The sequence below is a fragment of the Cavia porcellus genome, unplaced genomic scaffold (genome assembly GCF_034190915.1).
Source record: "Cavia porcellus strain 051 isolate PalLab524CR breed Dunkin Hartley unplaced genomic scaffold, mCavPor4.1 scaffold_17, whole genome shotgun sequence".
Lineage (NCBI taxonomy): Eukaryota > Metazoa > Chordata > Mammalia > Rodentia > Caviidae > Cavia > Cavia porcellus.
This window is the reverse complement of record NW_026947500.1, coordinates 42,938,299-42,965,996: the sequence shown is the minus strand read 5'-3', so window position 1 is coordinate 42,965,996 and position 27,698 is coordinate 42,938,299. Positions and strand designations below refer to the sequence as shown.

The window sequence follows — 27,698 nt, the reverse complement described above, 5'->3', positions numbered from 1 at the left end:
AGACACACGGCCTGATGCTATGTCACCCAGAAAACAAAAGGCCACAGTCCGTGTGGGGGAGGTGCTGCTGGGCTCCCTAGGCCCTGCCTGTTCAACCTGCAGACATCGGGGCTGGGGCCGGGAGGGTGGTGGCTTGCACCCCAGTCACGACACAGTGCAGCTACAGGTGCTCTTAGAGGCCAGTGCCACTGCTGGGCTGCCATGTCCTCACTTGGGAGGGGCTGCTCAGCTGCCAGTGCAAGCAAAATAGGCTGGGCTGAGCCAGTGCTGTGTGCCATGTACCATGGTCCTCAGTTTCCCTGTCTGTTTGAGGAGGGTGCTAAACTGCCTGACATTTTACCACAGGCTCTCCTGCCAGGCATCCGCACCCCTAGGCGCCCAGTGCCCCCTCCTCTGTGTCCCGTGCTTCCTGTTCCTCCGATCTCACAGAAACCTCTGTCCTCTGGTCAGCAATGGCCTGACGCCTCACTTCCTATCTCAGCAAGGCCTGATCAGAAGCCCTGCCCAGGCCTGGACTCTCTTGCCATAGCCATGCAACCACTCTGCACTGCGTGCTGTCACCTCTAGAGACTATGAAGCACATGTAATGGTCATGGGAGGGCAGTAATCACAGTATTCAGGAGGCTGAGGCAGGAGGATTGTTGCAAGTTCCAGACCAATCTGGGCTACAAAGTGAGCTCAAGGCCAGCCTGAAACGCACAGTGAGACTCTGTCTCAGAAAGACAAAAGGGGGAAAAAAGTCACCAGAGGAGGCCTGCAGGGCTCTACTCAAGCAGAGTAATAGGGCTGCAGCCCTATTACTCAAGCAGAGTAATAGGGCTGGTCTGGGCCTCCCAGCAAGTACCAGGAAAATACCAGTACAGCCCAGGGGAGCAGGGCAGGAAGGGGCTCATGGGACCCCATCAACCTCCACTGGCTACCAGGGGGCGGAATGGGTGGAAAGACCACAGACGCCACTTGAAAGGGGACATGGCGGTGTAGGGCTCGCGCATCCTTGATACATAGGGTGGTGGTGGCTGAGTTAGGCCACCTGCCCACAGGGGTCAGCAGGCTCCAGTGCGTCCTTCATCAGCTGCCAGCTAGAAGGGACTCAAAGGGACTCCTGACCTCTGGACCAGACCTGAGGCCAACTGCACCTGACGCCAACTGCAAGTGAAAACGTGAAGCCTTTTGGAATCTCATGTCTGCCATCCCTCCTGGGCTGAGCACTTAACATTCTGAGGCTCAAGGCTCTCATTGGCAAAATGGAGATTATGCCACCTGGCTCTGAAGTTGGCACAAGGAAGCTGTAGTAATGGGTGTGGGGCACCTCAGACACCTGGGCCCCCATCCCAACAGACCCTAGGACCCATAGTTGAGCCACCTCCTGGGGTTTGTCTGCCCACAGGGGTGCAGGAACTTAGAATGGGAAGCAGGAGTGCCCAGAGTGGCTACCAACTCACCGCAGGAGGAAAACGGCCAGGCAGCCTGTGCCACCTGAGTGTCTGCTCACACTGAGGGGTACCCTTTGCCCCTGATACCAGGCTGGGCCTAGGGACTCCCCCAGCTGTGGAAGAGTTTGCAGAGCACAGCCTGTGGGGTCTGGCCCTGGGAAGGACTCCGCAGCACCGCCTGCTTGGTGAAGGTTGCATCGGGCACAGTGACCTGTACCCGACAGCGCCAGCGGGGCAGGGAGGGAGGTGGTTTGCACCCCAGTCACGACACAACCCCACCTCTAGCAGCCCCACAGCAGGGGCCTGGCTGCGTTGGTGGGGGTGGAGGAGCCCTGCTCTCTACTATGTTCTCACTGCCTGGCAAATCCTGCCCGTGGCTGCCTGGCTCCGCAGGCCTCTCTACCCACTAAAGGAATCCTGCCACAAACAGAACAATAAACACAAGTGCCCAGGGGAGCAGGTGGGCCCGGGCTACCATTCAGGGACAATGGAGCAGTCCAGAAAGTGGTTCCTTTCGGAATCTGCCCGACAGGGTGGTAGCAGGAGCTCAGCCAACCTTCTCCCAGTTGCAAAGCCTGCAGAGCAAAGTCCCTAGACCTCCCTCCCCACCCCTAGGTAGAAGCAGGATGGTGGGGAGCCCTTTTGACCTGATCTGGAAGGAGAGTGGCTGGTAGGAGGTGGGCCGGGGTCGCCAGCTCTGGCTCCTGCTGCCGCTGCTGCCTGTGCCTGTGAGTAAGCCAGCAAGTCCTAGTTTGGAGAGCAGCTGCGATGGTGCTGGGCCCTCCCCTCCCCTCCCCCTGCCCCCCTCCTCCCCCTCCCTGAGACAGCCGTTATGAAAATAGCCCTACTTGTAACCCACTGCACTTCCTCTCCCAGCGGGCAGCTCCAGGCCCGCAGAGGCAGGCGGCAGGCAGGTGGGCGGTACCCGGCACGAGCCTGGCCTCTGGGCTCCTCTTGCCCAGGCAGAGCGACAGGCCAATAGTGGCATCCCCCGCCCCTTTCCCAAGCTGGGCTCCAGCGGCCAGGACTGAAGAGAGGAGGGGCTGGGCCTGCACGGCCCCTCATACGGGGCACACATCGCACTAGTCACTTAATGCACCCTCGTGTCTACAGGGCAGAGTTTCCAGGGTCTGCGGCAGGGAAGCACGCCGGCTCCAAACACAGCAACCACAAAAACAAGTGTTTGTGGAGTGTTTCTCAGTTTAGGAAGCCCTTCCCACATTGTCAGGCATCAGTGCCCCGGGAAGCGGCTGACTGTCCAGAGGCTAGGCTCAGCTCAGCTCAGCGGGCCGGCTCAGAAGTGCTGCGCTGAGGGCCCAGGGGACCTCTCAGGGCTTCGGGGCAGCAGTCCAACCCTGGGCTCCTGCCCACTCCTCAAAGTCACTCCGGCTCTCAGAGATGAGAACTATTAATATTTATCACATCCAAAACTAAAACCGAGACGTTTACAATTCTATTCATTTGTTTAAAAACAAGAAAATCTTTACATTAACCTATAGAACATACTAAATAAAAAAAAGTAAGCCTTGTTTCGTGGAACAAGTCAGAGAAAAGTAGCACCACGCAGGTTCCGCGAGGCTCCTTACCGCCCACCTTCAGAGGGCAGCGGGTTCTCAGGCAGTGTCTGCTGCCTGCCGCTCCTGTCTCACTGTGTGAAGCACCCGAGAAAAGGCCTCACAAGGGCTGCAGCTGGGTGAAGGAAGAACCTGACCGGCCAGCCTGTCTAGGTAGTGGGCATTCTTTGCTTCGATGCCAAAAGGAGTGTTTTTGTTTTGCTTCTTTAAAAAAACTGGGTTTTGCTGGTCTCACACTCTCGTCAACCCTCCTACGTGGTGGGATTACAGGTGAGCACCACCACGCCCGGCTTACATTTTGAATTTTGGAACATCAAGCATTGGTCACTGAAAAATGATGGCTTACTGATCTGTGTGGATCTTCCAAATGCTGACATTTCCTCACACGGCGGCAGAAGACCCATGTGATGGCTACTGATCTCACCAGAGACCTGCAAGTCCTGGGAAGCCATCAGTCACTAAAAGGTGGACACGTTTCCAAGATTCTCAACAAACGCACCTCACGAGTCTTGCACACTCCCTCACAGGTCAGTGAAAAGCCCTCCCCTTCAGGGGTCTGGATGCCACATAACCGTCGTGGAGCACCATGTCGTGCCCCTGCCTTGATGGGTGTGACGGCTGTAGCAGCTTCTCCCCACGGCTTCCGCACCATCTACCAACACTGACATGGGCATGCAGCCATGCAGCTCAGTAAACACTATTATGGGAACAGTTCTGACCTCACTGGTCCCCAAACGGTCTAAGGTATCCCAACACTGCACTTGGAGATCCACTGATTCACAGGGGTTTCAAAATCCTCCAGCCTGGCACCAGCTTGGCCTGCTGGCTGCCAAACCCTTCATTCTAAGTGAGCCAACGTACCCTCTGTCCCCGTCTGCCTGCACCTGGCTGTGTGGGGCTCTGCACCTGGCCTCCCTTTGCACCTGCTCCCACAGACCCCTGCTTCTTTCGGTACGTGTGCCTGTCCTCCAGGGAGGTCACAGCTCAGGCCCAACTGCCAGTGTACCTGGCCTGGCAGTGGGCAGGCTGCAGCCCAGGAGGAACTGGGGATTCCGTGCAGGAGGGCAGCGCCTTTGGGGAACAGAAGGCTTCCTCCCCGGGGCACCACAGGAAGGGGTGGTCACAGGCCTGGGCCACTTCTGTCTGATGGGCTCAAAGGGTAGAAACAGTCTTGGTGCGGTGGCTGCCTTCCTCACCTCTCCTGGAGACCCTGGGAGTGACAGCTGGAAGCCCCATGCTGGGCCTGGAGCTGCTGTCCAGCCCACACTGTCTATGGCTTCCTTACGAAAACTGGACAGCAGGAGTGACCTCATGAAGACACAGGATGGCAGAGGATACAGGCCCAGGACCCCCACTGAGCTTTCTTTTCTTTTTGGCAGTACCAAGATGAGTCCAGGGTCTTTTATTCTCATTACATCCCCAGCCTTTCCTATTTTTGGAGGATGGGGAAGGCTTCTGGGAATTGAACTCAGGACCTCATGTTTGCCAGGCAGGTGCTATGCTGCTAAGGTATTCCTGCCTCCCTCCTCCTTTTTTCTGTCTTTTTGAGACAGGGTCTCACTACACAGTTCAGGCTGGCCTTGAACTTGCAATGATCCTCTTGCCTCGGCCTCCTGAATGCTAGGATTACAGGCATGTGCCACCAGAAGGCTTTTTCCTTTTTTTTTTTTTTTTATTGGTACCAGGGATCGAACTCATGATCTTGTGCTTGCCAGACAGGTGGTTATGCCATTGAGCTAAATACCAGGCCCTTTTCCTTATTTTTTTGAGATAGGGTCTCATTAAATTGCCCATGTAAGGCTCAAGCTTGAAATTGTCCTGCCTCAGGCTCCCAGAGTGCTGGGATGACATGTGTGCATCACCACATCCAACTCTAAGGGAGCTCCTTAATGAAATGTCTCCAGTGTCCCCTTCTTATCGTGGGACCCTGTCTTAAGGTCTGGCTCTGCTAGGCTCTGGAGAGATGAGTGCAGCATGAATGGCTGACCAACCCTCCCTTCAATCATCATCCCCTGCTCCGAGTTCATCCAAGAGCATCCACTTCTGGGTCACTGGCTCCCCACTATTAGCCAACACCACCCTGGGTCCTTAAGCCAGCAGCTTCCCAGCCTCTTCTCCTGTCCTCCTAGTTTTTTGTTTTATTTTGTTTTGAAACAGGGCCTCACTCTGTAGTTCTGGCTGGCTTGGAACTATGTAGCCATGGCTGGTCTCAGCCTCCCAAATGATGGGATTACAGGCATGCACCACCATGTTCAGTTTCTTGGATTTTTTTCCTTGCTTTTTTTTTGGAGACAGGGTCTTGCTATGTAATTCAGGTTGGTCTCAGACTTGCCTTGATTCTCTCCTGTCTCAGCCTTCCAAGAGCTGGGATTATAAGCTTGTGCCACCAAGCCCAGCTAATCTTCATAATATTAATACTTGGTCTTATCCTTGCTTCTGGAGTCCTCTAAGATGAAGAAACTGAGGCACAGGATGGCAAAGCTGCACCTGAGCCCATGCAGCTGGCTGATGGCTGGGCCAGGCTAGGTACCAGCACTGGACCCCTTCGTCCTCACACTCAGGCCACAGTCCTGGCCTCTTACTGTGGGCATGAAGCTCTGTCCACCCTGCCTGCTTGCTAAATGTGTCTCTTCTTCCAAGCCCTCCTGGACTCAGGCTCCCTTGGTGTTCTGGGCCCACAGCACTGGTTTGTAAATCTGTGTCCCCAACAGCCTGTGAGCCCCGGGGACCTCAGATCACTCATAATTGCATCCCTGGGGACTGAAGTGGCAGCACAGCCTGCAGAGTGACAGCAGGAAAGTGAGTGTCCTGACCGGCCTGGGGACATAGCTGTCAGCAGTGGCCCCTGTTGGCACTGGGGGGTCCTGGCTCTGCAGAGCACCTGCGTCCTAGAGGCCGGAGTGAAACAGACCCCCCAAGGGAACACCGATACCTGAACAGTCTCCCCAGTCTCCCACCTTTCTCTGGTGACAGCTCCTGCTCCCTGCCGTCTCCTGGGTCTGCAGCAAGCCCCTGGTCCCCATCGGTCGCCATCTGCCGGGCCAGGTGATCTCCCTCACTCCTCATTCAAAATTAACACCATCCCTCCACTCTTCTGACAGCCGGCGGGATCCCCGGGCATCTGATGCAACCCCTCTCCTTTGTGATTTCCTGCTGCCTGGTTCTGCTGCCCAGGCTTCCCATGGGCAGCCCAGGGAACAGTGGAGATGCCCAATACCTAGAAGATGCACTGAGCCTGCCAGCGTCCCACGCCCAGGATGCTTGTCCTCCCTCTGAGGCAGAGGCTGTGTTGCTGACCTGAGAGGCCCAAGGCTTGACAGGCCCAGAGCATAGAGTGTCCACAGTAAGCTTCTGTTTAGCACAGGTTTAAACAAAGGCAATGCCTGCCGAGGCCTGGAAGTTTGGATGAGTGCTGTGGAACACAACTTGACACCTTGAAGCTGTAGATACCTAGCGACCAGGCACCCCCCCCCTTTTTTTTTTTTAACTTTTTTTTTATCGGTACCGGGGATCGAACTCATGACTGCCTGCTTGCAAGGCAGGCACTTGTGCCGCTGAGCTAAATCTCCAGCCCCAACCAGGCCCTTTTTGAACAGGACATTTGAGCAGCATGGTACTGTAACAGTCAGCAGGACTATGCACAAACTGCATCCTGCCCACATGGCCACCATCAATAGGAGACTGGGCAAACCAGTAGCTTCACAAAGGAATACTACACGGCGGTTTTTAAAATGGATTCGCTGGAGTGCATGTCTTGATGAAAATGGTTAACTCTCCAAACAGAGCCAGGGATTTAACTCAGTGGCATAAGTGCCTGCCTGGCAAGCACAAGATCAAGAGTTCAATCCCTGGTACCAAAAAATAAATCTCCAAACAACCCTGAGAGGAAAAAAAAATCTCCAGAATAATGTTTGGTACCCTTGTTAATTCAAGGGATGAAGTGGTTAGAACAGCACTGAATATTGTTGCAGATGTACACCTGGATCTTTTTTTTCCTCCTCTTTTTGGTTTTTTTGAGCCTGTGCAGTCCAGGCTGACCCTGAACTCATGGTAATCCTCTTGCCTCAGCCTTCAAAGTGCCAGGATTATAGGCATGCACCAGCATACCCAGCTAGAGTTGTATACCTCAATAGGAAAACTTTACAGACATGAGAAAAGCAGACACCACACTGGGACCGTGGTTTCCTCTGGGGAACAAGACCTGGGGCCTCCACCACCTCAAGTTCCCACGGCACAATGGTTGGAAATAACTATGAATGCGGTGGGCCCCTTAGTTATTTGATATACTACTCCACCTGCAGATTGCAAAAGATTCTCAAGTCACATCTTAGACTCCCAAAGGGAGACCAGCTTTTTGGGGTAGCTCTGGAAGTGTGTCACCCCCACCATTCATCAGAGGTGGGCCACACCCGGGTCTTCCGGGCAGGAGTCCCCCGGGGAAGGGATGCCTTCTGGGGGTGGGTGGGCAGTGCAGGCTGTGTCAGTGGGGTGTAGCGTGGGCCAGGCCACAGGAACAAGCTTGCCCCCTTTCACAGCCGCCCCCGCAGCGCTCTGTAAAATGTCAGCAAGCTGGGGAAGGGGGGCGGAGAGACAGGCAAGCTGTTAGCCCGAGAGAGGCTGGGGCGTGGGCAGGCGGGCCAGGCTCCCAGACAGCTATTTTGGCAGGTGCCTAGATGGGGCTCAGCCGGGAGGGGAGGCTCAGAATCGGTGCCTGCCAGGCGCAGGCAGCAGACCTCTGTAAGCACAGGAACAGGGTGCCAGGACCACTGGGCTCTGGGCTCCTCCCTAGGCCGCTCACAGTCCCTACCAGGAGCCCCAGTAAACTCATCCTTTAGCCTTCTGTCCCCTGCACGTATCAAGTATAATAAAAGGTCACAGTAGTGCCCCTCAACACCAGGCCTGGTGACAGCCATGTGACAGTGGCTTCCCACCTCAAGCCCTCTGCCATTCAGCCTGCTCCTCCTGAAGCCAGAAGAGGTAGCTGTCTCTTGGACTCCAGGAGCAGATCATCTGCTGGGTGTCATGCACTAAACCCACCAAGCATCCAGCCAGCTTCTTCACCGGCTTGGGAATGTGGGTTGTGAGAAAGGCAAGCGTCCAGGCAAGGACAAGGTCGTGAGTTTGATCTCCAGTACCATAAAAAAAAAAAAAGGAGAGCGGCCAAGGAGGGTAGGTGGGGGTGTGGACAGATATGTGGGCTGGCCTCTGTGACCCTGGGTTTCCTCCTCTGTAAAACGAGCACCAAGGGTGGGCATGACGGTGTCCACCTGTAATCTCAACACTTGGGAGGCTAAGGCAAGAGGGTCGCCACAGTTAAGGCCACCTTGGGCTATGACAGCAAGGGACTGTTTCTCAAAAAACCAAAAAATAAAATACAATGGATGTCAAAGCAACTATTATGCTGACGAAAGTTATATGACATGGATGGGCCTGCTAGTTGCTGGTATCTGTTAAAGCCCGCAAACTGAAGAGCTCGTAAGTGCAGGGAGACAGCAGGAGGCTCTTCTCCACCCACCTTGCCCTGGACTAGGTGACTTGCCCTGGCAACCTAACTCTGTCAAGGAAGGGACGGGGGAAGGAGAATGTTAGCTCCTCCAGGCATTTTGCTCTTGCTGCAGCCTCTTCTTCTCCCACCAGCCCTTCTCCAAGCCAGAGGATGTGGGGCACCCTGATGTGTGAGCGACGTTCTAAGGGCATCAGAAACGTCACGTGAAACAGCAGCCGGGGCAAGGATAGGCCGGTCTGTGCTGTCCTTACTGACTCAGAGGCCTGGTCACATGGCTGGGTGGAAGCACAGGAAGGGGGCAAGTTGAGAGGGGCCAGGTGAGAATCTCTGAACAAACATAGAGCTTTGGAGTGCTCTGATGCGAACAGGGGAGCTTGGAGACCAGAAGACTCCTCACTAGCTGTAGACTCCATACAGTCAGGGCTCCCTCCCCGGGCCTCGGTAGTCTTAAGGGACAGAGAAGAGCTCTAGTGGTGTAATCAGTGAGCAGCGGTACTTACAGAGACAGGGAGGGGTCACACCCGCCTGCTTAGGAATGTCCCCACCCCTTCGGCCAGAGAGCCAGGTAGCTCAGCAGTAGGACCAACTACGTGTAAAGAGCAACCCCACATCCTCTCGGACAGCAGCTATCGCCCCCTTGCGTCACCTTATGGACAATGCAGGGCAACCTCAGAGATCAGTACAGGACCTTGAAAGGCTTCTCCCTGTGTGGGTGCAGAAGGGACCTGGGCCCTGCTCCTTTTAGGGGCCAGTTCAGCCCCAGCCTCACAGCTGGCTAAGGGCCCACTGACGTGTTTGGAGGCTTCAGGGAGCCTGAGGTCCCTGGAAGATGAAGACCACTGGCCTCTCTCCCAGCCCCTGCTTGGCCATCTCTGACTAGGGGTCATCAGTCCTTTAGACCTTCAACCACCCCTGCCTGGGAGGACATGCACTCTCACACTCCTGCCCACTGCATACCCTGGTGGCTCCTTGTGCTGTGACTTATTTATTCTGGGGGAGGATCAGGATCTCTCTGTAACCCAGACTGGCTTTGAACTCATGGCACTCCTGTGTCAAGTCCCAAGTGCTGGGATTACAGGCGTGAGCCACCATGCCAGGCTTCCCACGCTGGAATCTGACCTCTGTGCACGGCACAGAGACAAAGACAGGAATTGCCCATCCCCTCCTTGATCTGTGACCAGTGCCTCGGGCGGGAGACAGAGACCAGGAGGAGAAATGTAGCCTCGCTTCCCAACCTGGGCTGGTGCCACACTCTGGCACATGACCTTGTGTGGAGAGCAAACACAGTGACATGCACACTGCTCGGCCACTGAGGTGCCTTTCTCTTCCCCAAACTGGCTGGAACCCAAGGTTTCAAGCCAGGACGGCCTCCCTCGGCCACCTGGGCCGTTCCCAGCATTAGGCTGTGAGGCAAGGCACTCAAAGAGACTCCTTTTGCTCCCAGACACGCCGGCGCCACAAACACTGCTCCTGCCTCTCAATGAGAGGCATCCCTCAACGCGTCCCTCCCCATACATTACCCAAATCACCCAAACAGGGGCTGCTTCTGCTCAGGCTGCCCGCCAGCGCCAGCGGCACCCCATACCAGCCTTGACAGCAGCACTGTTGCCACCTAGGGCGCCCTGTGCTGTGGGTTCTAAATGAGACTCATTGTCTCCAACTTGTTCCACAGGTGTGTTCCCTGCCCGCTGGGAGATTGTGACTTTAGAGCCTGAAGAAGGGCAGGGGACAGCAGAGCAGACACTCAGGCTCCCAGGAGCTCAAACCACCAAAGTGCCTTCTGTCTAGATGTGTGAGGTGCCAGGCAATTTCTGATGCCCCTAGGGTACAAAACCAGCTAATCCACCGACTACAGCCTTTCCAGACTGGGCCACTGGAACTAGGCCAGAGGCGACACAGGCAACTTCCTTCCCAACTAAAGACTGACCAGCTCTTAGCCCAGGGAACCTGAAGGTGACTGTCCCATCCTCCTCCCCACAGGGTGGAGAACCGGATGCTTGGGATTAAAGCGGGGTGGGGCGTGGGGGAGTGCACTACACCTCCTGTTCCCTCTCTGCTGAAAGGCTGATGCTTCCCAGCAAGAAGGTGGGCTGGAGTTGGGGCGGGAAGAATCAAGGAGCTGGGAGGAAGGCAGCTCAGCTTTGTGTTTCATTGGGCTAAAAAAAAAAAGAGATGGCAAAGCACTCTCCAGATTCCCAGAACGATGAAAGCCGGAGGCAGCAGAGACTGGCTCTGAGGAAAAGGCTCTTGAAGGAAGATGCTACACACCAATCTTTTCTCTTGGGCCAGGGATGGCATCCATGTGGCACACATGCCATTGTACTTCCTTGCCAAGGCCACACAGATATTGCACATTGCTCACAGAGCTCTTCAAGTGAACCAAGATCTGAGTGCAAGCTTTTCAACAGTCTACTTGTCATCCAGGACCATTCCTTCTAGCCCTTACCTGTTTCCTTATCGGGTTACTCAGCCCTGAGGTTTGGGGCATGGGATTGGGATACATGGGACAATGCAGAAGGCACAGGCCCAGGGAGAAGCAAGAGCCGGCTGGTGGGTGAGCAAGAAGCCTGGGAACACAAGGTGGATGGTTCCAGCCAGGCCACTGAGGTCATTTACCAGTGAGCCACGATCAGCAAACACAGGTGCCACGACCCAAATAAGCAGCATTAAAGAGGGGACAGCCCAGAGCGGACCCATTATTACAAAGGTCCACTCCTCGGGGCTGGGGGTTTAGCTCAGCGGCATAAGCACCTGCCTTGCAAGCAGGCGGTCGTGAGTTCGATCCCCGGTACCGATAAAAATGAAAAAGACAAAAAAAAAAAAAAAAAAAAAACAAAGGTCCACTTCCAGGGAAAGAGGCCAGCCCCAGTGGGCACCGATTCTGGGGTACCAAGGGAAAGCACTGCTGCTGCATTCTGGGCCCAGCAGGGCACATCCCTCCCTGGTGCCAGAAGCACTCTTTGGTTTTCATCCCACTAGGTGTCCTATTGGGGGGGGGGGGAATACTGTTCTCCTCAAACAGGAGTACATCAGAATCATCTGGGAGGCCACACCTCTAGATCTGATCAGACCTAGGAATCCGAACCCCTTAAAGCTCCCCAGGCCCCTGTGATGTTCCGTTGGGGATCCTGTATAGAGAAAGGGCTGTGGATTTTGGAATCAGACCAACTTCAGTTCAAATGCTGTCCCTGCCTCTTATTTGCTACATGACTCTGGGCAACTTGTGTGTCTCTCTGACCTTGTGTTTTTTTCATCTGTAAAAATGGACAACTAACACCTATCCTATTTTAGAGAATTATGTAAAGGTAACTGTCAGTTCTCTAGTTTCTTGCTCTTCCTTCTGAATGTGCCCAAGGCATCCCAACATGTACAAACCTGTGCCCTTTGCAAGGGGCACTGCCACAGGTCAGAAGCGCCCAACACTCGCGTGCCCTGTGGGCAGCAACAGGAAGCTTCCTACCGAGCCCCTCCCTCCCCCTCTGGCGCCTGTGAACTCTGGAGGCTACATCCTGCAAGGCTGGGTGTAAACTGCTCCATCTTGCAGGGCTGTGGGTGTCAAAACAGAAGCTGGGAGCCCTACTCTCTGCCTTGTTTTATATGACATTGAAGCCTGAGTGGCTTCACAAAAGCCCACAGAGCTCCATCTGCCAGTGTAAGGATCCAGATCTCCATGCGGGGTGGCTGTGTGACACACTGCAAGTGCAAAGGGCCAGGGTTAAGGGCACGTTGTCCCACACGACAGGAAAACACCATCCAGGATATTGGTAGGTAAAGCCCACCTTGGAAGAGACCAGGCAGAGCCCAGGAGGAGCCAGATGCCACAAAGCCTGGGAAGCCAGAGAAAAGTGAGATAAAGACCTGGGTCAGAGTCCTTGGTTGATCAACTGCAATTTCCTTGGGTAGAAGGCTCAAAGAAACAGGTGCAGGACTCCTAGTTGGCACCAGGCACCTTACACCAGGGTACAAGAGTTGGCATTGGCCAGCAGCCAGACCAGCACACAGTCACGAACCACCTGCACCCAATCTCTCCATACCCTTCCCCCAGGTCCTCATCAGAGTCTGGGTCAGATCTGTGCAAAAGGCATAGTATGGTGCTACTCGGAGTGCTGAGGGTAGGGGGCAAGATGGGCCTGAGCAGCCAGCAGAGATTCCAACCTACATCTCACTTCACCTCTTTCCCAGCAAGGACTCTGAGGCAGGGAGAGACTGCGTAGTGGAGGGAAAGCAGCGGCGGCGGCGGCGGCGGCGGCGGGGGTGGGGTGGGGTCGCCCCACTAATTAAGAGTTAGGTGGGTGGAGCAGGTGTTCAGGCACCTCCAACTCCAAGGAGAAGTTGAAAAGGTCGAACAAGGAAATCAGGGGCCAGCGCTGGGACAGCCTGGCAGTATTGGCGAGGCCATGTTCTGCAGATGCCAAGGCAAAAAGGTCCCCCACCTCCCTGGTGCCAGTAGACTCAGAGAGGCACTGTTCCATCGGGTTAAGAAGAGCGGGTGACCCACCACGGGCCTCTGACTGCTACTGCCAGGGCTGGGTGATTCTGTCGCACGACGCCAGACCCGCACGGCACTCAGCAGAGGCTCAGCAGAGGCGCAGGTTCCTGAGAAGGGTCCGGCTCGCGCGCCACTGGGACCAGGAGTCCGTGCCCGGGTGCCCCCGCGTGGTGCCGGTGCCGGGCGCCTCTCCCGGGCGGGTTCCGCTGCCCCAGCGCCCGCTCACCTGTGCCCGAAGAGCCGCAGCCCCGGGAAGCGCCGCTTGCTGAGGCGCCGCAGTGCCTTGTCCGGTTCGGGACCCGCGTCGCGCTCGGAGCCGCTGGACGAGGCGGAGGCCGACTCGGAGTCGCTGCTCCGGGCCTCGGGGCTGCCGTCCCGCGGCTCCATCCGGCCCTAGCCCCGGCCGGCGGCGGGCCCGCGGGAGACGCCCATGCCGGGCCGGCGGCCGGGCTCAGCACGCCCGCCCCGCGCCGCGCGCCCCCGCACTCCACGTCCAGGTGCTCGGGAAGCGGCCGCCGCCGCCGCTCCAGGAAGTGCCGCCAGCCGCGGCCGCAGGACCCCGCATAGCTGGCCGGGCCGCTGCCTGCCGGCCGCCGAGCACGCCCCCTCGGCCCGCGGCGGCACCGGCCCACAGCGCCCTCTGCCGGCCGAGGCCCGCCAGGAGTCGGGGCGGAGCTTGGGGTGGGCGGGGTCAGCGAGGGCCGGCCCTGGGCCGCCGGGATGGGAAGATTTCCTGGTCTGACTCTGGCTACGTTCTCCCGATGCAATCTGGTTTGACTCCGGCTACGCTCTCCCGATGCAATCTGGTCCTCCCCTTAGCCTTTCCCCACGAACGACCTGTGTCGCCCAAGTGCACACCGCGAGGGCAGCTGTCATCACCTCCCCTCCCACGTCCGCAAGGAATCTACTGCTCTCTCGCACACCCTGCGCCCACGCAGTCCCTGGGCCAGACTCCACCTTGCTCAGTTCCCACTCACGCAGCAAGGTCGGACAATGCTCCCCACGCACACACAGACGCACACGTCCCACCCCAGCCTCCAACAGTCAGCGACCAATGTCATCTACGGTCTCACAAACACCCACCAAAAAGTGGCACGTTTCTCAAAGTCATCCTTTTGTCACGCCTCATTCCCGACACGTGGGCGTTTCCTGACACATTGTCCAAGGGCTCCTTCTGATCTTATACCTGAAGAATGACCTGCACGCCTCATACACATTCAAATACACACTTGGTTTTTTGAGACAGGATCTTAACTGTATAGCCTGAGCTGACCGAGAACTGGTGGCGATCCTCCTGCCTCAACCTCTCAAGTGCTGGGGCTGGAGGTGTGCACCACCACGCCCACTTCAGATACACACACATAAGGACAACAGTTACCGTACACACACACATCCCCATAGGACAAGCACACTGGCTCCTGCACACAGTAGCCCCTAGACCGTGGTTATAGGACCCCTCTCCTTACACACACGTCCAGAAATTTTCCTCAAATGCACACCCAAACACCTACCCCCCAGGCAGCTGGGTTGTCCTTCTCTAGAAACAAGAGAAGTTGGAACCAGAACCATTGCCGTTGGGAACGTGGCCCTCGGAACACTCGGCAATCTGCACCCAGTCTCTGAGAACCCCTTCAAGCTGAGAGGGCCAGGAAGCCAGGGCCGTGGTATTCCTCTTCCCCAAACCCTGCCACCCTGATGCCAGCCCAGTGCCTGGTGTCTCCGTTTGCAATCTTCTGCAAAGCCACATCCTGTGTTACCTTCACTTTCACCCTCCCCTTTAGGGTTCTGGCAGCCCATTTTCCAGACTGGGTCAGCCACAGAGAGCCTGGTGGGTGGGGGAAGAGCCGGGGCCCATGGGGCTTGCCAGCAAGCCTGTGACCCAGAGATCACCACCACCAGAGGCCAAGTCCTGCTCCTTCCCTGCTAGTCACTTGTGGGCCCAGAGAAGTGGCTGAGTGGCGAGGAGGGTGGCCCTGCCTTTCAGCCAGCAGCTGGGGCCAGGCTGGTGGGAGGAGGGCAGAGAAATCCCTACAGGGCCTGACTCTGGCCTCTGGAGTGAGTGGGTCTCCTGGGGAGGCCTCCCAGTGGCTCCCACACCAAGACTGGTGGGAAGAGTTCAGAGGTCCTGAAGCCTTTATGTATCCTTGCACCAGTTTGGAAACTGTCAGTGTGACTGCTACTCTCCTTGGAGTGGGAGTCCCCTCCCCAGATCCCTCTTCAGTTAGTGAGCTCAGCCCTCCACCACACAGCCCACTGTCATAGCTCCCTTCACTCCTCCAGGAGCTCCCCTGAGTCCTCCTGGGCCTGCACAGAGCTGCCGCATAACAAATCAGAAGCCCCACTTCTGCCCCCCATTCCCGAAAAAAAGGTTCAAGTCCTCAGCAAAATGAAGTCCCCATGCCCAGCCCCAGCCCCCCTTATGTCTGTCACGTACTGTGTCTGCAGGGCCTCGGCTGGGATCTGTGGCACGTCCCAGGAGCGGTAGCGCCACATCTGCCTCAGTGTCCCGGGCAGCTCCCGTGCTTCTGTCCCCAGCGCCTCCGCGGGCCCCAGAGCTGCGGCTGCATCGCGGTCTCCCTCGGCACTGTGGCCAGCCCCCAGCGCGCTCATCCTGCCCAGCAATTCTCTTCCTCTTTCGGCACTTCCTGACCTGGGGGGGCCCTGCTAGAGGCCGGCCAGCGGCCCGAGCAGGGGACCTCGGGGCTCTGAGGCGCCTTCCGCTGGCTGGGGCAGGAGGCGGCTGGGGCAAGACTACATGGGAGGGCAAGGGGCAGGTGGGGACAAGCCCGGCCCAACAGCCAGGAGACTGCTCCAGAGTCAGAAGCTGCCAGGCAGCCACCGGGCCTGTCTGGGCTGGGCTCTGCACTGGGGCTCAGTCTGGCTTTTCTCTGCACTGAACCTTTGTGTTTATCTTCTTCTTTCTTTCTTTCTCTTTTTTTTGGAGACAGGGTCCCAGTATGTAGGGCAGGCTGACCTCCAACTCACAGCAGTTCTCCTGCATCAGCCTCCCAAATGCTGGCATCACAGGCATGCTCCACCACAAGACCTTTGCAAGTGACAATCTCCCATATGGCTGGGGATGTCCACACACACACTGCTTTCTCACCTTAGCACCTCTACGTGTGTCACACCATCCAACACAGGACTGAGCACACAGAACAGTGGAGTTGTGAAAAGAAACAGGATGGAACTCAAAGGCAGGAGCTCACATTGTTTTTCTCCATTCCCTGCTGTGTGGTCATAAACCTCTCTAAGTCACTTTACGTTGTTTCTGGAATAAGGTCGTGTATAAACCCATAAAATAATGAATTCCTGTCTCGGGGGTATTCTGAGCTTCAGTTTCCTCATCTGTAAAATGGAACAATAATACAAACTTGTGCAAGTATATGTCGATGAAATAAGAGGCATGGGCTGGGTGTAGTGGTGCACGCCTGCAATCCCAGCATTCAGGAGGCTGAGGCAGGAGGACTGCTGAGAGTTTGAGGCCACTATGGGGTATATAGTGAGTTTAAGGCCAGCCCAGGCTACACAGAGAGAACGTATCTTTTATTTTTAAAGGACAAAAAGACTTACAAGTTGTACAATTAATACTTATGAAGTTTGAGGCTAACCTGAGCAGCTTAGTGAGACCCTGTCTCAAAATGAAATAGAGAGGTGCGGGATGTAGCTCAGTAGCAGAGAGACTGCCCAGCCAAATGAAGGCGGTTAGGGTATAAGGAAGGGGTCCAGGAGGTCTGAGGAAAGGCATTTGAGAACAGGACTACGTGAATCAAGACAACCGACCACGGGACGAACTGAGAGAAGTCAGGGAACAGAATTGACTGGGGGGGGGGGGGTCCGGGGACAGGGGAGTAGCAGACCAGGGTGACCACAGAGCAGGAGCCAGGCAATGTGACGAGAGGTGGCCTGACTGCACTGGGGCTTGGGGCCACTGCAAGTCCAGGGAGGGGACCCATTCTTCCTCTTTATTCTTGAGTCATTTCTGGGGAGCAGAGCGTTCCCCAAACGCTCAAGCGCCTCACTCCAGAATTTTTTTTTTTTTTTTTGCCCCATTCTAGAATTAACTCTTCGCTTGTGTGTGTGTTGGGTGCTTCAGCAATGCAGGAAATTTCAGTGTCAGCGGAGTTTCACAAACATTTACGCTACAGAGCCTGCAGACTCAGTGTCCTCCCCCAACCCTTAGATGCCTCCATCTGCTTCGGAATCACCTTCGTGTCCCGAGTGACTGGAATGGAACATTTCTCAGTAGCTTGTTTCATAAGTGCATGCTGTGTGATGAATAATTAATACTCAGCCACAATAAACAATAGTTAATATTGCTTGGACACTTCTGTGCCAGCTCTTTACTGAATGTATAATTAGCCCATCCAATGTTTTAGTAACCCCAGGAGGTAGAGTTTGTTATTTTCCTCCCATTACATGGGGAAACTGAGGCATAGAGCCAGAAAGCTTCCTAGTTTTTTTTTTTTTTTTTTGGTGGTGGTAGGAATTGAACTCAGGGTCTTGGGTAAGCCAGGCAAGACCACTGCACCTGAGCTATAGCCCCAGCTCTAGGATTAAGAATCTTTTCTGTTTTGTTTTTTGAGACAGGGTCACACTCTATAGTTCAGGCTGGTTTTGAACTCACTATGTACCCCCGCTTGGCCTTCAACTTGTGGCCATTCTCCTGCCTCAGCCTCCCAAGGGCTACAATTACAGGTCTGGTGTCACCACACGCAGATGCAATTAACAGGCCTCCAGTGCTGGAGAGACTGAGATAGGCTTGGAGCCCAGCTGGGGCAGTTTAATGACTTTAGGGAGACCACATCTCAAAAGAAAAAAAATTTGGAGGCCAGGGATATAGCTCAGCAGCACTGTGCCTGCCTGGCAAGTGTAAGGTCATGAGTTTGATACTTGGTACCAAAAAAAAAAAAAAGAAAGAAAGAAAGAATGTTAAAAAATGAGGTATCAGGCCTGGAGTCTCTCTTCCCAATCATTCTTCTGACCCATCATCTCTTGGGTCTCTTTAGGCGTGAGCTGTGTGCTGTGGCCCCTGGGGCTCTGCCTGCAGGCCAAGGTCGGCTCTGGTAGGAGGAGGTGGCAGCGCCCGGCCTTCCTCTCCCAGGCATTCATTCTCCAGCAGCTAAACAGCGGAAGTGGGGCCGGGCCTGTTTTCCAGGCGAGGCTCTTTGAGTCCTGAGCCGCAGAGGACAGGAAATGGGCTCCTGCGGGGGAAGCCAGGCAGGCGGGAGGCAGCGGTAGAGACATGGCCATCCTGGGCTTGGACCCTGGGAGCTGTCAGTGACAGCTCGGCTTTCTGGCTGGGGCAGGGAGGACTGGAAGGGGAAGGTGCCCAGAGCCGGGGAGGATGCCCTTGGCTGTTCTTAGGACAGCGCTGGCCCGCACTGGGGACCCCGCAGGATCCACCAGGCACACACAGGAAAAGGAATCTGGGTAAGAGAATTATTCTGGGCTTTGCTGAGGCCCCAGAGCGGGAAATGTTCTACTTTCCCTGGCCCAGATGGGCACGTGGGAACTGAAGGAGAAGTGGACCAGGTCGCAGAAGACCCAATATACGCCCTGGACATCCCATGCTCCCAAAACCTCCGGCCCCTTCCTTGGCCTGACCTTCAGGGCTTCTCTTACTTTCTTGGCTCTTGGTGAGGGCTTCCCTGCAGAGATTTTCTTTCCACTGACACCAAGCTGGACTGCTTTGTTGTAGGTATTCAATAAACATTTCTTCTTTTTTCTCTCTCTTTCTCTCTCTTTCTCTGTTCACACTGAGCAACAGCCCCAGTCTTTCATATTTTTTATTTTGCCAAAAGGTGTCTCTGATTCATTAACTAGCCTAGGGTTAGGCTAGAATTTTCGAACCTCTTACCTCAGCCTCCCAACTACTGGGATTACAGGTACACACTATCACACCTAGGAGAACTGTCATCTTTTTTTTTTTTTTTTTCCATTTTTATCGGTACCGGGGATCGAACTCATGACCGCTTGCTTGCAAGGCAGGTGCTTATGCCGCTGAGCTAAATCCCCAGCCCCTAGAACTGTCATCTTTTAAACTCCAGCTCAGGTTAGCAGAGCTGGGGAGATGGGAAGGGACACAGAGACCAGCAATTCACATCCCAGCCTGCTGTGTGGCTCTGGCTAGTCACTAACCTGTCTGGTCAACCATCACAAAGGACTTGTAAGATTTCCTGTATTTCGGTTTCACTCGAATTTCTTCCCTTATCTCCAGGTTTTCATTCATTCATGACAAATGTTTTATAAATACCTAAATGTTAAATACTGAGTCAACGTTTCTCCCCCACTGACACTTTTGTCCCCAGGAATACTCTAATGTTTTATTTGTACACACCGGTCTTAGCTCCTTACAAGATTTTTTTCTCCTTTTCAGTATTGGCAAAGGATGCCAGGGCCTCGAGAATCCTAGGAGCTCTATCACTAAGCTACGTCTCCAGCGCTCTTGAAAACCAGAGGACTCTGAGATAAGGGTCTTGCTCAATAGCCCAGGCTGGTCTTAAACTTGTCACCCTTCTGCTTCAGACTCCTGATTCCAGGACTGTGCCACCAAGCCTGCTCACTTACAAGGTTTTTGGAATCCTACTTCATCCTGGATCAGCGCTGTGGATGCGAGTATGTGTTCTATGATTCCTGTGGACTCGGAAATGGGTTGAATATGAGTCCAAAGCACTGATGGGGAAGGAAACTGATTTCTTGTCTGTGCAAGTGGCTGAGGTCTCTCTCCAGTGGCTAAGCCCATCATCCAGGCACCCGCTGTAGCCCGCTGATTACTGCCCTGCCCAGCTGCTGGGCCTCTGCCCCCTCCTCAGGGGACAGATGTGCCTGGGTGGGGCTGCAGGTGCTTCTGGCCAGTGACAGATGGAAATCAGGTCAGGCCCCTCCTGGTGACCTCATTGAGGCCTGAGCAAGAGGAATCTTGCTCAGAGGGCTGGGGACGCTCTTGCTGTAGGACAGAAGGACACAGGTCTATCACAGGCAGCTCAGCAATCAAATCAGTTTCTCGGAAGTTGCCCTTTGGCACCTACCAGGCCCCAGCCCCAGCCTGGACTGTACCAAGCCCTAGAGCCAGACCTGCAGAGTTATAAATCCTGACAGTATCAGGAGTGGTGTCGAATGCCTCTAAATTTCAGCACTCAAGAGGCTGAGGCAGGAGGGTCACCATGAGTGTGTGGCCAGCTGGGGCTACATAGTGAATACACAGCCCAAAGGAAAGTTCCCTCAGGATAAAAGGCCAGGTCCCTGGAAGCCGAGGGGTTGAAAGGGCTTTGGAGTGACACAGATCTGAGACTGGACTGGAACTTTCCTGCTGCCTGGCTATCACCAGGGATAACACCCCCCATACCCCAGGGAACTCCTTCCAATACCCTGATCCCCTGGCTATCCCCGATCCCTGCTCCCTGCCTGAACACACAAAAGGCTCATGCAGGTGGAGGATGGGGCTGCAGGGCACATCCTGAGCCGCAGCTGGGCAGCCTCTGGGCTTGGGATCCATGCATGCACAGTGCCTTTAGCACATCTTGGCCGCCTCGGCATTGCCCTGCCCAGCCTTTGACTCACTGGGTCCCGAGGGAAGGAAGGAGTTCCGGGCACGGCCTGGCCCCACCCTTGCAAAGGAAGGAGAGTGGACAGACCCCCGCTTCCAGCTTCCTCTGCAGGCACCCCCCACCTGCCCGCCCCCATGCCTCACTCAGCTCTCTGCCCCCAGCTTTTGCATTTTTAATTCGGGACAGAATGTGATCTTTTGCAGCTCCTTGCTTTATCCTGTTGCTATTTAAATTACAAATCGGCCCATCTCCCTGTCACTCTTGGGTTATTTTTAGCTTCTGGTAAATAGCAGCAGAGAGAGTAGGATCAGGTGCCCCTCCCTTGAGGAGCTGTGTCCCTGCAGCAGCCGCCACCACCCGTGCAGCAGCTGGGGGCACCCTCCCTGCCACATGCCCTCTGCGGGGGGGGGGGCAGGGGAGGACTGTGTGTCGGGCCAACTTTGCTTTCATCTCCTAAGCTTTGTCACCACCAGGTCCTACTACCCGTCCGCTGCTCAGGGCCAGCCCCTCTTGGATCCTTTCTGAATGTCCCCATGCCATCCTCTGATCAAAAGATCAAACTTGTGTTTCACCCCGCTTTTTTTTTTTTTTGAGACAGGGCTTCCTACCTAGCCCAGACTGGCCTTGACTACCAAGAGATCCTCCAGCCTCAGCTTCCCAAGTACAGGGAGGGGCAGGACTACAATTCGAATTCAAGACCCAGAGAACCATAAAAACCTGTGCGCTTGGGCACCAATGCAGGTGTTTGTCTTGAGAGACATGAGTATCATTGTGCTGCTCCACGCTTGGGGAGGGTTCCCAATGCCACCAAAAGTTTGTCTCCCCATGTGTATCCTGTCCTATCTTCTGCATCAGAGCTTGGCAAACACTAGCTCTGGGGCCACATCTGGCTTGCTGCCTGTTTTTGTAGGACCTGGGAGCTGTGAATGGTTTTACATTTTGAAACCACTGGCATAAAGCAAAGGAGTCACACTCTGTGGCAATGAAAGGCAGTGTCAGGTTCAGGGTCCACAGGTCAAGTTTTGCAGGAACTCAGACATGATTTGCTCATGGTCTCTGCCTGTTTTCACCCCTGGCCAAGCCTGTAAGGTGAGACAGGGACCACATGACTTGCAAAGCATAAAATGTTTATTGTCGGGGCTGGGGATTTAGCTCAGCAGCATAAGCACCTGCCTTGCAAGCAGGCGGTCGTGAGTTCGATCCCCGGTACCAATTAAAAAAAAAAGTTTGCCATCTAGCCCTGGCTGGGCTCGTGCTTTCGTCAAGGGGAAAACTCAGAAAGGCTTCTGGGGCCCCAGGGAAGCCCCCCACCGTTTATCTCCTTTCTCTCATTCAGAACCTTTCTTTCTCCCCATTGGCTTTTTCACAGGTGAAACCAGTGGTTTCCACACTTGCTTAGTATCCAAGTTACATGGGAGAGGCTTTCAGAGTTGAGGTCCAGCCTAACCTTGGCCAGGCTACCTGCAGTAGGACCTCTGGGCAGACAGCTTAAGTCTTTTTTGTTCGTTTTGGTTTTTTTGAGACGAGTTTCACTATGCAGCCCATGCTGGCCTCCAACTCCCAGTGATCCTCCTGCCTCAGCCTCCTGAGTGCTGATGTTACAGGAATGTGTCACTACACTGGACTTCCACAGGTCCCTTGAATGTGACACTGATAGACGGAGACTTGAGTATTTGGGGATCACCTCCCACCCCAAATTAGACACAGAATCGAGGGGTCCAACCCTTTATTTTGACGCCTGGAACCAGGTCCCACTTAAACAAATACCACCCTCCCCTCCCCATCTCCTCGCCTTCTCTGGCCCTAGTTCAGCCTCCTGCTGCCCCTGCCCCTAGGTGTCTGCGGGCACAAATCTGCCATCCCCCTCTTCCGGAAGCATTTGCTGGTGCTGTTCCCCGCTTTTGCTGGCACCAGGAGAACTATTTCTCGGGAGCCCTCACCCCCTTAGAAGCTCCTGCTGTCCTGCCAAGGTCCCCATGGTCCTCACTGACGTCAGAGGCGGCCCAGCCTCACCCCGCTTCCGCTCCCACTCCTCGCCCACAGAGTTTTGTGCCCCCACGTGGCCGCCTAAAAGCCTTTTCTCTCTCTGAAGGGCTTTCAGCTGCTTTTCTTAGCAACTCCTCGCAGCGGGGTGGGAGGTTGAGCTGAGAGCCAGAGCTGCCTGGAACAGGCAGGCAGGCGGAGGATGGGAAAAGGGCACCGTGGCCTGAGCTCCTGCAGTCCGCATGAGGCCTGGACAAGGAGCAGCGCTTGGCGGGGGTGCATCGGGACAGAGAGCACGGCCTGTCCTGCTGGGGACCTGGCACCCAGAGGGCTCTTGCCTGTCCGCCACTCAGGACTCCCCTAGATGCCTGTGCAGCTATGGTGCTGAGACAGGGGCCCTGGTCCTTCCAAGTGTGTGAGCAGTGGTGGTGACCTCCTTCGCCTGCCCGGAACTGGAGTCCTGGCACAGGTGACCTGGTTCTTGTCATGGTCAGAAAAGGGCCACCACTTGGTTTGCTAGTGTGCACCTTTGGGGATGAGCCACCTCAAATCAGGAAAACCTGGGGATCCCTGTCCTTGTGGCTGCTTCTATGTGTGTGTGTGTGTGTGTGGGTGCATGCACACACGTGCTTGTGCACATGCTTGCACAAAACTCTTTCCACACGCCTTTAGTGACTTCTGCTCCTGGCTCTCCTAGCTTTTTCTTTGGTCTTTTCTTTGGTCTTTTTGAGACAGGGTCTCAGTATGCAGCTCAGGCTGACCTTGAGCTCACTTTGTGGCCCAGGCTGGTCCTGAACTTGCAACGATCCGCCTGCCTCAGCCTCCCAAATGCTGGGATTATAGGCGTGAGCCAGCATGCCCAGCTTCTCCTGGCTTCTAACCCTCTCCCCACCTCCTCTCCAGCTGTAGACCCATGGAGGATCTTAGGTCAGTCCCTCATGTTGTAAGAAGAACTGAAGTCCAGGAGGGATCCTGGCCTACTCAAGGACACACAGCAAGTCACTGGCACAAGCGAGCACCTGAACCAGACCTCCCAACTCCCAGACTCCAACTTCTTCCAGGATTCTGCATTCTCCGCCTGCTTCCCTGCCAGTCCCTCTGCCCACTTTCCTCTCCCTTGGCTGGAGGCCTGGGATGTGCATACTCTATGGGAGAGCCCCGTGATGGAGCTCGGTGTACCAGGATCCCATAGTGTGGAGGCTGGGTCCACGGGCCCTTGACCTGTCTCCCTTGCATCGTGAGCTTCACACTGTGTGCTGGTGGCCAAGTCCCCTGTCCGACTACCCCGATCCATCAAGGCCTAACGGCCACAGAGCCAGGACAAAGATCCTGACCTTTAAACTCCCTGAGCTGGGCCCTAGGAACCAGGGCAGCTCGGATGCACCCAGCCCCCTAGGCTGTAGAGCTGTGGAACCTGACCACTCCAACCATGCTGAGGAGTTTAAAGACTGGCGATGCCCCAGGGTGCCCACCTAGGCCTCCCAAGGGTGGTCACTCTGTGCCAAAGCCTCAGAGGGCAAGAGAGTCCAAGAGGTCTGAGAGGACAGGAGGGAGGCAGGGGCTGTGTTACTCCTCTCCATGCCTCTCTGGGAGCACTCCAGTTCTGGGTGTCACCTTGCCTCAAGGACACCCCACCTGGGTCCCGAAAAGGGTCTTAGGACCCAACTCCAGCTGGACCTTCTCCCAGGGGCTCTTGGAGCATAGGTGGCCGGAGAAGATAGGCTTAGAGCTCATTAAGAAGATGTTGGGGCAGCTGGATGTGGTGCTGCACACCTGTTATTCCAGCACTCAGGAGGCTGAGTCAGGAGGATTGCTTTGAGTTTGAGGCCAGCCTGGGCTACATAGTGAATTCATGGCCAGCCTGAACTACATAGTGGGATCCCGTTCCTCCACCTCAAAAAAAGTTGAGAGGCGCAGGGATGTCCCTTTCCTTGCCACCCTGGCTGCCAGTGAGCGCCCACTATGGCACATGGAGACAGGAGTAGTAGCAGGTGCCACTCCCCTCCTGGACAGCAGGCAGGATGTCACCCCAAAGCCAGTGCCCATCCTAGGGCAGCCCATAGGGGAGCTGGGTAGGGCTGTTGACTGAACCCGCATCCCTCTTCCTGGCCTTTCCCCACCGAGAGGGCTGTCAGGCCATGTCTGGGCTCTGTCCCCGGCCGCACCGAGGTGCAGCGCTTGGGGCACAGCCAGCCTTCAGTCTTTCCGTGCTGCACCATCGGGGCTCCCGCCCAGGAGGTGCCCTTCCGAGGCCCCGGTCAGCGCGGGCCTCCCTCTGTCCCCTGCTTACCTGTAGGACACCTGCTTTCGGAGGTGCATCTGGCGGAACCGCTCCTCCATGGGGGGCGCAGCGGCCAGGCCCCGCGCGCCCTCGGGCCAGGGCTGCGACACCGATGCCTGGGCCACGTCCCCGCGCCGCCAGCGCCTCCGCACCGCGTCCCCCTCGGCCGGGTCCTCACGCGGCCCCTCGGCCATCGCGCCCCAAAGTGGGCGTCCGGGGAGCTTGACCACGGGCGAGCGGGGTGATGGCCAGGCCGGGGTCCTTCGCGCCCGGGGTCGGGGCCCCGCCGTGCGCCCCCCGGACAAGACGGAGGGACCCCGCGTCCCAGCGCGCTCCTGCTGCCGCCGCGTCGCGCAGCACCGGTGTCACCTCAGCGACACCGCCGGCCCGCGGGGTCCGGGGAGGGCGCCGCCAGCCGGGCCGGGGCGGCGGGAGCCGGGCGGGCGGGCGCGGGCCCCGCGCAGCTGCCAGTCCCCGCCCCCGCGGCTCGGCGCCCCGCCCCCGCCTGCTCGGCGTCCCTCCGCGCGCTCGCCCGCGGGCAGGTGCAGGGCAGGGGCGGCGGCGCGGGCAGCTTAACCCCGTCGGCGCCGGGCGGGCCGGGCGAGCGGGAAACTTGGCACCCAGCTGCGGGCGCTGTGCTCCAGGTCCGGAGCTCTGCACAGAGCGAAAAGCGCCCCGCCCCCTGCAGGAGAGGCTGGGGGGTCGGCCCGGGGGACCCCTTTCTTCCTCCCACGCCAGAATCGCCGTCCTGCGTCCTGCGGGAGCAGCCCCTCTTGTCCGACTCCTCTTGTTTCTGGAACCTTAGGCTGGGGCCCGGGTTCACCGCCTGGTACCCATTAATGGTTCACAGTCACCTTGCTGAAGTGCCCCTTGACCACAGACAGCCCCACCCTCTCCCTGAGGTTCTGATGACCCGCCCTAGCCTATTCTATATGGATTTTTTTTTACCCCTATTAGTGTTTTTGTTTATTTATTTGAAACAAGGTCTTGCTCTGTAGCCCAGATCAACAATCCTCCTGCCCCAGCCTCCTGAGTGCAGAGATTACAGGGGTGCACCTCACCCCCATGCCTGTACATTAGCTTGGCATTCAAGGCCCTCCTGGATGTCCACACACTGACATCAGTTCCTATCAGCACCGTCCTGGTTGTTGCCTCTATCTGAAATCTCTTCACGGAGTTCAAACCCTGAGGTGCCTTCCAAAGCTGCCTCTTCCAGGGAGCCTCCTGGGATGGCTCCAGCTGAATGACTTCTTCCCAGCTCGTGGGTCTCTGCCCTAGGTGTCCTGTCTGTGTGCCACCTTCCCCAGCCTCAATGTGAACACCCACGATGGGAGGGGCCAGACTCGGCTCCCAGAAACTCATGCCTATGGAAAGTAGCCATGCAGGTTATGATCCCAACACTCGGGGCTGAGGCAGGAGAATTGCGGTGAGTTCCTGTCACAAACACACAAGAAGGAGGAGGAAAAAGGCCTGGATTTAAATCCTGGCCCACCACTCTGCCTGAACCATTTTGAGCCAATGAGTCACTTGAATGATATCTCTGTGCGCTCTGTAACAGGAGGAAGTGATAATATCTACCGCCCAGGGTTGTGGTAAGGATCAAATGAGACGTCAGCTATTGTTACATGGTGAAGGGGGCACCCAAGAAGAGGCTCAGGAAACGGTGAACAGCAGCACTGGCGTCTCAGCCCCTCCCTGGGGGACGTGGCTCTGGACATGAGCCTTTTTTGTTGTTGTTTTTGTTTGATTGCTTGAGTTTTTGAGACAAAGTCTTGGCCTCAGACTCATGGGTGATCCTCCTGCCTCAGCCTCCTGAATGCTGGCATAATGTGTGTGCCACTGTGCCCAGCACCCAAACTGTCATTTCCCCTGGTTGTAGCTCTGTACAGGGTGGTGCAATAGTGCGGATGAAGACACTGAGCCAGGAGACAGTGAGACAGCTGAGCCACGGCCTCTTGTAGCTCAGGGACCTCAGAGCCTGGCTCTTTTCGTCACCCTGGATGCCCAAGCAGCTCCGGCTCCTTTAAAGATGAGGTTCTGGCCTGCCAAGGTCCCCCCACCCGAGAGCACCTGTGTCCCATCAGTTAGGAGCCTGTTTTGCCTAACAGCTGGTCAGACCCCACCCTAGCCTGTTCCCCACTCCTGTGTCACCCACGCCACTCTCCCTGTCTCCCTGGCTGTGGTTTCCAGCTGTGACAAAGGGTTTGTCGTGGCAGCAGAGCAGGGTACTCTGACAGCTGTCACGTGTGTCCTGGCTGACCAGGCTGCTAGCGCTCACCATGGAGTGTGGGGTTGTGTTCCTGGCTGGGGGTGCCTGGGACGGCTCCTCGATGTCATCATCTGGGTTGTTTGAACTCCAGGGTTCGCAGTGCCGTATGTATAAGGGACACCCTGTAAATATTATTAAAGAAGCAATCATGCCGAAAGTCACAGGGCCACACCAAAAGTCAGTGCTGTCTCCCATCCTTCTGAGTGCCTGGTTCAGCCTGGTCCCCCGTCTCTGATTTAACTCCATGCCACTCCTCCCCGCTCCATCCCCTCTCAGGGCCTTCACCCTGAGCTCCATCCCCTGTCCCTTTTAATTTGATATTTCAGACAGCATCTCACTCAGTTGTTCAAACTGGGCTTGAATTTGGGATCCTCCTGCCTCAGCCTCCCAGAGTGCTGGAATTACAAATGCGTGCCACCACCCTGGGCTCAACCCCACCTACTTGTCCCCTCCAGTTGTCACCTGGCAAGTTCCTGGAAAGAGCTGGCCTCATTGCCTGAGGTCTGTCTGTACCTCAGTCCCACTTTCATTTCTGCCTTAGGGTGGAGTCTCACTTCCGATTACACCGGCTCCTTCTGGGGTCACAGTGACCTCCTGTCATCTGCTCCGCCTC

At 56.1% G+C, this 27,698-nt stretch overlaps 1 protein-coding gene and 1 long non-coding RNA gene across 13 annotated transcripts in view; one reads left to right on the top strand and one right to left on the bottom strand.

The window, feature by feature from the left end:
* Dgkz (diacylglycerol kinase zeta) overlaps positions 1 to 25,231 on the bottom strand; it is a 37,598-nt gene extending 12,367 nt beyond the window's left edge. For 3 of the 12 annotated variants that reach the window (XM_063227845.1, XM_063227849.1, XM_063227846.1), the window contains exon 1: positions 2,081 to 2,162. Coding sequence is in view for 6 of the 12 variants with exons in the window: in XM_063227850.1 (XP_063083920.1) it covers positions 24,826 to 25,010 (185 nt within the window). In the remaining 6 variants the exon portion in view is untranslated. Of the gene's footprint in view, positions 1 to 2,080; positions 2,165 to 13,228; positions 13,616 to 15,436; positions 15,628 to 24,825 lie in introns of those variants that run through there. The other 9 variants (XM_063227851.1, XM_013147454.2, XM_003465168.5 and 6 more) reach the window with 6 other exon arrangements.
* LOC134470948 (uncharacterized) lies at positions 18,171 to 19,697 on the top strand. Its single transcript, XR_010040220.1, has 2 exons — positions 18,171 to 18,435; positions 19,382 to 19,697. It is a non-coding gene; the product is annotated as an uncharacterized LOC134470948 (long non-coding RNA).
* Positions 25,232 to 27,698: the final 2,467 nt, after the last annotated feature.